Source organism: Pundamilia nyererei, unplaced genomic scaffold, assembly GCF_000239375.1.
Source record: "Pundamilia nyererei isolate P.nyererei 1_Seehausen unplaced genomic scaffold, PunNye1.0 scaffold00155, whole genome shotgun sequence".
Lineage (NCBI taxonomy): Eukaryota > Metazoa > Chordata > Actinopteri > Cichliformes > Cichlidae > Pundamilia > Pundamilia nyererei.
The window spans coordinates 344,780-354,289 of record NW_005187556.1 but is presented as its reverse complement, the minus strand read 5'-3'; the positions used below and the strand labels follow the sequence as shown (position 1 = coordinate 354,289).

The following is a 9,510-nucleotide window of genomic DNA, read 5'->3' as shown; positions in this document are numbered from 1 at the left end:
CCCCCCCGAGACATCTGATGTTTACCAGAATAAATTTGAGGCTAATCAAAAGGTTTTTTTTCCCCATGGTTTCACCACACTGCTACCACATCCAAGTTATTGTGTCAGCCACTGCCAGAGCTGCTCTCCACTTGTTCTGCCAGTACCTTTCTGCTCCCTCTGAAATCACACAGGGCAACGGAGCACGATTAGAGTCCTCCTTCAGTACAAAATCCATCCGCAGACATGCAAACGAACGTTGAAGTACCCAAAACTGGATGTTTTGATTGTTCCTGTTGCAGAGTGTGTCTCCAGGATCACATTTTGCCACAACAACACACCCACAGAATCATATTGTTTCCACAAGGTGAAAGCAATATTAGCTCTGCGATCGCAGCTAGTAATAAATTCAGTTTCACAAAACAGGTCGCAGCAGGTGTTGGCCTGAATTTCACCTGCTGCATTCATTTAACTCACAAAGCTGCTGATGTGCTGTGGGAGTGAAACACGAACACAGGAAACTGGATGACAGAAGCCTGAAAACAAAGAGACAGACAGAAATCTAATGTGAGACTGTATTAGAGTTCAATACATTCATTTTAAGAGTTATGAGTAGTTTGAAATGTGTGTTTGCCTAATATTCATGGTATGAAACAGGTTTTCTTTCAATTGCTGGTAGTTTCCTCCCCTAATGTAAGATTCAGATGAGCTTCTAGAGTTAGAAGTATCACCACGACCTGTTTCAGAGGACAGGGTGTTTTTATAAAATCACTCCAGCTCATTTCTCTTCTTTTCCCTGTTTTTTCGTCTCCAGGAGCCTTGTCCTCCTCCGCTGTCAGACACAATGACACCAGAAGAGGTACAGTAATGAAGGATTTGCATAATTTTACAGAATAGTCTGCTGAATAATTTTAAACATGCTATTTGAATGCTTACTCATAGAGCAAGTGCTGAGTCACAAGACATTATCCCACAAAGTGGGAGCAATAATCTTTGACAGCAGGTTTTTGTATTTGCAAGTGATGCAAGAACCACACAGGCTTCCTGGGGTCATTAAGAGCTCAAATATTAAAAAGTGTTTAAAAAGTCTTATTTGTACTACAGTACAGTAGCCAATAAGATTAATCTTAAAATCAGGGTTTTTTTTAGGTTGTTGTTGTTTTACTGTTACTTTATCTGTGTTTCTGTCTTCGGTACAGGTTAACACAATGGGGTCTAACTCCTCCATGAATAAAAAAAATAAAAATAAAAATCACTTTTTGGTATTAAAAAATGTAAAACGCAAAACTATTTCAGAGGAAAACTTTTGATTGTTGTCTCTCCATAGCATTCAGGTCAAAGTCTCAAAGTCTCCAAAACACACACAAACTGCTCCACTTTCCTCCTCCTGCCACTCGAGCACCTTAAATGCTCATTAAGCTTCAGTGTTTGCTGGCAGGGAGCCTGCAGGGACAAACAAGTATATTATGTTTTGCACATTGATTTGATTTTATAAAGCCCAGTAGGCTTACAAGACTCCAGTAACAGCAAAACAGAGCCAGATAGTAACACAGATAAAGAATCCAACCTGTCTAAAAGCAGCTTTAAAGATGATAAAACAGCCTTTCTTTCTGTCTGTGCACCAAAACATTTCTGAATCCATTAAACATAAAGTATATATAAACTCATCAGAATAACGGGAATTATGGAGATCAAAGAGTACAACCGAACATGTTTGATTCCTTTTTATATTTACAGGTTAATTACTGTAATGTTTATGTTTTGTGATGTATATTAAGAGCTCTATAACCCACTGGAGACTTCCTCCAAAGAAAAGTCCATTTAAATTTAACAGGAGGCTCCACAGTCTGATTATTTCACCATCTTGCTTTATTGATGACGGTGATATGGGAATCCATCCTATTCTGTATAGATTATACTGTTTTACGTCTTTAACACAGTACCACTGTGGGGTCATTCAGTCAGGACAGCTACATGGATCATACAGCTGTAATTGGATTACAAAGATCGTTACATATTTTTAACAACAGACCCCAGTGGTCTCCCAGAAGTAAATAAAAGCTATCTTTATAAGCCCCAGTAGACCTCATCCAAATGCCAAATCACAGCAGTGCGACTACACATAAAAGAACAAGTAGCCATAAAAATATTAAGCTTCATAAATAAAATTACGTCTATGAGGAACATCAGCTAAGACTGCAGCTTATGTCTAAATCTTAAAAATACCAGGCTGGTATTTGCTGAGGGTCATTTTAGCTGCATTGGTCTCCAAGACGGTAATACGCTGGCAGAAGCTCTACATAAATACGAACTATAGAGCAAATGACTTATTTTACCTGAGCAGCAGTTTAAAATCCAGAGATACTCACTTTACAACCATGTGTGTCCAAGAAAAGCATGAAATAACCTTTTGAAGGGAAAGCTGAACTTTTCAGATGTTGCATGCCGAACATGTAGTTATTGCTTGTTCGTGAAAGCATTAAGCAAACATATGACTTTAAATTGTTTTGTCTCATATTTTATTCATTCATGTATTAAAAACACTGTGCAGAAACCTCCCACAGTCAAAATTCAGTGGAAGTGAAAAACCGAATGTACCTTCATGTGTGGAAATGTCACCAAAGAGCAAGAAAAACTGGTTGAAAATGTGCAAGGAGAGAAGTGAAAATCAAAAATGAAGAGCCTCACTTTGACGGGAACTGACACGAGATTAAAATGTAAAATGTGGGCCTGAGTTCATTAGTTCTGACTTACTGTCTCTGCCAGCATATATCAAGTTGCTTTAGACTTATTACCATATGACTGATGCAGGCAAATCTCTATTAGCTTTCGAATCCATCTCAAATGTAGGTCAGCGGTGTTGCAGATCTGTGTCACGTTTGAGGGGAAGACACTGAACTGGGGCACTTTTAAACTGTAGTGTGAGCACAGGCTGAATTTTAAATGAGACATCAAAACAGCATCGTGCCCTCCAGTCCTGTTCTGTCTGCCGCTCCGCTTTTACTCTTCCTGGCACTTTCCCAAACTGCCCCATAACACGGGCCTGTATATTCTACAAGACTGCTGCTGCTGTCACGGCAGGCTGAGGTTCGTAGGTAAAATCCATGGAGTGGCTAAAAGGTGTCAGACATCCTAAATCTCAGAGGGGTTACCGGTGACATGCAAGGACGCAACGCAGGCTTTCAAGGTTTTTTACTGCTCAGACTTCTCTGCGGTGGTAGCTAATTAATTGCTCCATCCTGCAGCCACACACAGACTGTGAAACACACACCTAGAGTTTTACCTAGAGATAGAGCTCATGATTTATGCAACAGTTCTTATTGTTGCCAGATATATTTAAACACATGTGCATGACTCATAGCGAAAACACATCCGACTGTTTCCCCTCTAGTTGAACTCGTATGTTTGAATAGGTGCATTTTTCCCGTCCGCAGAGGGAATGTGAACTAACCACAGCAGATTCACCTCTGTGACCTTGGTTTTATTTGTGGCTGCAGATTAAAGCGTGGGAAGAGGAAGAGATGGACAAGCCGATGGAAATCGACGAGATACGAGTGGACCCTTCCCCTTTTCAGCTGGTGGAGAGAACATCGTTACACAAGGTTGGTGGACAACATGTCTGTGTGAATCGCAGTTTGATAGTCTTTTTGAGACCACCTTGTTTTCGACAAGGTGGTGGATGTTGTACATTAAAAATGTTATTAACGTTTGGAGAAAGACGCGTTTTAAACTGCTAAAAAGTCATTCTACTCTTTAAGTCATCTCTATGTCTACCGGAGCATCACTTCTCGTGCTCCTGGTATTCTGTGATTGTTCAGTATAAATCCTTTTCTTACCTCAATGTGCGTCTGCGATCCATCCTGGAATTTCACTTTAAGGAAGAGAACAAAGTAGCAGGAGCCAAACATGAGCAAAGACTCAGTCGATTCTCTTTTCATTGCACCCTGAGTGAATGCTCAGTGGGTAATAGTTCAGGCAGTTTGCACTTTTTGTTCTCACCTGGACGTTTACATGATAGCGCACAACCCATGACATTTCAAAACAGCAACTGTGTTACTGACTTGATTGTCAAACTCTGTGCTTGGACACTCCAAACTCTTTGCAGCCAGAGACAGAGCTTGCATGTCCAGCGATGACTGATGATTTTTCATGTGTGCTCTCTAAAAAATGTTTGAAGTAGCTCAGAGATGAATAAGGAAAGGAGTTTGAAGTGGTGTTCAACAAAATGGGCAGAGTCATCAAATGCAACAACAAAAGCCTTGTTTTTAAAAACATTGCTTGAAATCACCATGAGTGGTCATAAACGCCAAAGAATGACCACATGAAAGCAATGCTGAAGCAACACATGGTATTACAACAGTAATTCAATAAAACCCTTTTTTACTTCAAGGTGGTTTTAAAAACACTTCACTGTAATATCAACTTCCAAACACTTTCCATACATACTGATATTTCTTTATTAAATTAAAATAACAACATTGACCAACATAACTGTGATTATGATGTTTTTCTATTATCAAGGACTCGTCTGCTGCACTCTCAGCAGCAGTTTTCTTTTTCAGTGTCTTTGATGTTCCCAGTATTATAAGAAATATGAAATCAAATGACCATGTTGTCAACCTCCTCTGTTTTCGAGTCCTATGGCACCTCTATAAAACACTGAGATCCTTCTTACACATTCAGAAACATCATTTCATACACCATTTACTGCATTTTGTCTCAATGAATGCACATTTTTCTTTATAGGAGGTACTGTCTCCAAAGCTTGTTTCCTAAAACAACCATTTCATTGAAATACTGGGGAAAAGCTGTTACCCAGCATGTCAGGGTCCCCCAGAAATATTGCTGTTAGACATCAGATGGCAAATTCCTGCAGTACTAACTGTAACCTGTTAACAGTAAATATAATCTACAGTCATAAAGCAGCTGATTTATTGTTGGTTTACTGTGAGTTTTGTGGCATTTAACTGTAGAAATTACAGAAAACTAACAAGAAAAATTTTTTTTTTCTCAGAAACAGAGACAAAGTTGCTTTATTTTCATTTTATTAATCATTGTCACACAGTCTGCATTTATTCCAAAATGTACAGTTGCCTTGAAGAAGAGTTCATGTATTTTATCACATGCATTATGCAAGCAAATAACCATATAAATGTAATTCAGCCCCACGGGCAGTGGCAGTCTTTTGTTGGTGTTCTCACTCTCAGCTGCTAAGTTGTTTACTTACATCTCATTCAGCTGAAGATGTGGATAACCTTGACAGGGGAGTAATGGCACATGAAAAACACTTAGTGAGGACGGTTTTTTATTCACACAATGTCGTCTGAATAAATAGAGATGGACACGACAGTTTTTCATTTTTGACCGAGAACAGAATCTTGTTTCCTGAGGTGCTGTTATATAAACCCAACATTTATATGTGGGAGCTGGAAAGTGTGGTTCCTGGTGCAAACACTGAAACGTGTTTCGTGCTCTAAATCTAAAAATGATTTAGAGCAGGCTGCCTCATCTTGTCAGCCTGCTCTAAATCATTTTTTGTTCTACTCTTGTCTCTTGTGTAATGTCGCAGTGAGGGGGTATCCCTAATGTGGTGATCTCAGTCATAAAAGCCCCGCCCACATGCTATTCGAACCTTCTGTTTGCTGGTGGCAGCCAATCATTGGCAGGATCTTGGTATTATTAATATGTATAAATTAATTCTTATTTATATAATACGGAGTTAGTAAGGTACCGTTCGATCTACGTCCCTACTCTCACCTATGGTCACGCGCTGTGGGTAGTGACCGGAAGGGCGAGATACAAGAAGCAGAAATGGGCTTCCTCCGAAGGGTGGCTGGCCTCTCCCTTTAGAGATAGGGTGAGAAGTTCAGCCAGGAGGGCCTCAGAGTAGAGCTGCTGCTCCTCTACATCGAAAGGAACCAGTTGAGGAGGTTCAGGCATCTGACAAGGATGCCTCCTGGACACTTCCTGGTTGAGGTGTTCCAGACATGTCCCACCGGGAGGAGGCCCCAGGGCAGACCCAGGACACGCTCTAGAGATTATATCTCTCGGCTGGCCTCGGAAGGCCTTGGTGTTCCCCCAGACAAGCTGGAGGAGGTGGCTGGGGAGAGGGAGGTCTAGACTTCTCTGCTTGGGCTGCTGACCCTGCGACCCGGCTCCAGATAAGTGGAATAAGATAGATAGAGTTAGTGAGGTAGTGTGCAAGAGTCTTGAGCTATTCCTCATTTTTTTGCCAAGAAAATACAAACTTTTGTGAAACACGCACACATAAATGGAACTGCAGAATATGAGACCTGTTTCCAGTGATTTTCAGTGCAGTTCTTCTGTAATCTGGCAAACCTCAGCCTTCCCTCCCTGTTTCACTTCCTTAAGAATGGCTTCTTGACAGTAACCTTTCTCTGAGAACAGTGATGTGCCTCCACTGAACAGGATCAACTGAGCGGTCAGATGCATCCCTCCGACCCCACATCAGGTCTTTGTTGGATTTTTTTTCCCTCTTTCATAAGGACATGACTCAGATGTACTGATTATGTGCTGCAGATAGTTTTTCATAGATTCAACTAAAGAAATAAAAAGAAATAATGTTTTATATTAAAGATCTAAGTTGCCTCTTATGTGTGGTCACAACACTGCTTCATCCCTTGAGTTGGAATCTTTTTTTGTTTTTGCTTGAATGATTGGAGAGATGTCTCGGGACTTTTTACCCAGCACTGTTAGTTTATGCTCAGTATTATCGTGTTTGCGCACAGCACAAACAGCAAGTGTGACTTTGCTTTGTCTCCTGTTCTGACTTCTTCTATTCCCATTATAACTGTGAGTCTGTGAAGCGAAGTTTCGATACCTGTTGTTTAGGAAGCTCCAGGCAGTGAAGTGAAAATGATTTTTAAAAAAATAAAGCGATCCACCATGGAGCTGTTGCAGAGGGAGAAATCTATTCATAGAGACCAAAAGCCTGTTGTGTACCAAGCTGTAAACATGCTGTGTAATGCTATTAAGTCAGTCATTTTTAATTTTGTCGCTGTGCCAATCTGGAAATTGCCGGTCTGTTTTAGGTTTGGCAAGAATTTAGTCAAATGAGAAGATATCAGCCAGCCAAGCCTGAAACCACAGCTCTAAAAGCTCTTACACTGCCTAATCAATATGCACTCCATAATGAGTTACAGCAGTTTAATATAAGTTTAATATGAACTCTGGATATTCCCGTTTATCTTATTTGCTTTGATGGCTTTTCATTCAGTAATTTCCTGCAGCTTTTGCTGTATTTTTGTTTTGAACAGTGACGTTTTCATTTGTCTCGTTGCAGTTAAAATGTCCCCGTGCAGCTGAATGCAGCCCGAGCGTGTCCGAGCTGCCCCAGTCGGGGATTTACATAAAATCTCTTGTAAATCTATGTATTTCTAATCATTTCCTGCCTTGCACAATCTCTGTGACCTGCTCACGTCCTTATTATGATTTTCAGATGTTTGCAGCATGGTGAAGCGTGTAAACACCTTGTACCATTCCCGTTGGTTTCATTGTCATGGTAATATTTGTAATATTCTGCTTATTCATGTGCAAAAGGGGGCCTTGTGATGGAGGTGTGCCGATGCATACAAAGAGCTCATCCCAAAGTGTGACCTTGGCTGGGTTGTGAACACAATAGTTTGTGCTTACAAACACGCTCAAGGACTTTCTCTTCCTGTGGTTCACCTGGAGCCTCGAGACATTCTGTCTGCGTGACTTTGTGTTTGGAGCAGAAAGCAAAAAGTTTGTGTAATTTCACAAGTGACCTTTTCCCCCTGTCTCCACAGACCCACACCTTATTCTCACTGCTTGGCTTAAGTCATGCTTATGTGACCAGTACTGGCAAACTGGTGGGGGTGGTGGCACTAAAAGAGGTAAGAAATGTTACTTTATTTCACCCTGCAGTTTGTTTTTCTTCCAGAAATGGACATTTACATTCCTGTGTGTGCTGTGAACAGCAGTATTTTTAGGTTATTTGTCTAACAGACAGACAAACTAATGCACTTTTTATATCAAGCTGGCTTTATATACTTGCTAGGAAAAGAAGGTGAGAGCATATTACCCCGTTTTAAAGTCTCTACATTAATGTAAGGATGCACAGATAACTTTTTTTCCATTTGTCTTTGTATATTTGAAGAAACTAAGTACTCCAATATTTAAAAAAAAAAAGAAGAAAGAGACTGACAATCTGTCTTTTACAGTCTGGAGAAAAAAAGGCCCTCACAGCACTCTGTCAAATACTAAGCACACCTTTAATGCTTTCATAGGATTTAAGAGTGTAAGTAGCAGTCAGGTGCTGCTAATTAAATGCTCTTTATTAATGGCAATGCTCAGAGAAGTTGCAAAGAACCCCAAGAGCTACATCTGAAACGCTACAGGCCTCCATTAGCATTTTAACTCATTCACTGCCAGCCATTGGCAGTGAATGAGTTAAACCCATTGACTCATTCACTGCAATTGACGGCTATAGACGTCAATGGCAGTGAATGAGTTAAATGTTAAAGTTCATGACAGCACAACAAAGAGTTTCCAGAAAAAAAGCCTCTTCTCTCTACAAAGAACATGGCAGCACAGCGTAGGTTTCAAAGTCGCATTTCAACAACAACAGTGACTTGTGGAATAATGTCCTTTGGACAGACAAAACCAAAGTGGAGACATTTGGCCATAATGCACGGAGTCGTGTTTGGAGAGAGCGAAGCTTCATCATAAAGGACTCAGGTCAGGCTGTAGCGCTGCGGTGCAGGAGTGATGAGTCGGGCTTGTTTTGCAGACACAGGACCCAGGACACTGCAGTCACTGAGTCGACCATGAACTCATCTGTACACCAAAGTAATCCAGAGTCAGACATGAGGCCAGCTGCCCAACAGCTAAAGCCCAAACTACCCACAGCAACCAATAATCAATCATTTTAATAACAGTACATGAACACAGGATTGAAGCTAAACTGTAAACTGCAGATGTTCATGTAAAAGCTACAAGTAATCAGCCTCCAGTAAGCACACCGCTCCTTTTCACCAAATATTTTTTATGTTGTTGCTTCATTTTGATTTTGGTAGCTCTCTGCAGACTATTGCATTGGGAGTAAAAGACAAGTTAACCTGCTCTCGACGATAATCAAGCTATAAAAACGTAAAAGCCTTTCTTCCTTTCTTCAAATGCACTGGCTAAAAGCCAGACTTTAGAAAAGGTCTGCATCCTACAGAGCCAATTTAAAATGTGGGACGCAAGGTAAATATGCTGTGCAGTCCCAGATAAGCAGGAACATCTGGTCACCCTATAAGCAGTAAGTGTTGTAGTTAATCACAGAGTAAGAGTGTTTGTGCGCTCTGTTGGAGTCACGTTAAGTAGCAATAGAGACCTTTAAAAATGAGCTTAATCGTGCCTTTTATTAAATGCTAGAAAGGTTGGTTTATTGTTTATAAAGATTCATGAGATAGAGCTTCATCTAATGAATAAATAGCTCAGACCAAACGGGCATAAAGAGTAAGCGTTGAACTGGATTAAAATTAACATCCTCCTCCTTTTATA

General features: G+C 40.5%; 1 protein-coding gene across 1 annotated transcript in view; it reads left to right on the top strand.

Moving 5' to 3' along the window:
- LOC102213593 (chloride channel protein-like) overlaps positions 1-9,510 on the top strand; it is a 51,842-nt gene that overhangs the window by 40,327 nt on the left and 2,005 nt on the right. The window contains exons 20-22 of the mRNA XM_013913857.1: positions 794-838; positions 3,477-3,581; positions 7,770-7,856. Coding sequence (XP_013769311.1) covers positions 794-838; positions 3,477-3,581; positions 7,770-7,856 — 237 coding nt within the window. The remainder of the gene's footprint in view (positions 1-793; positions 839-3,476; positions 3,582-7,769; positions 7,857-9,510) is intronic.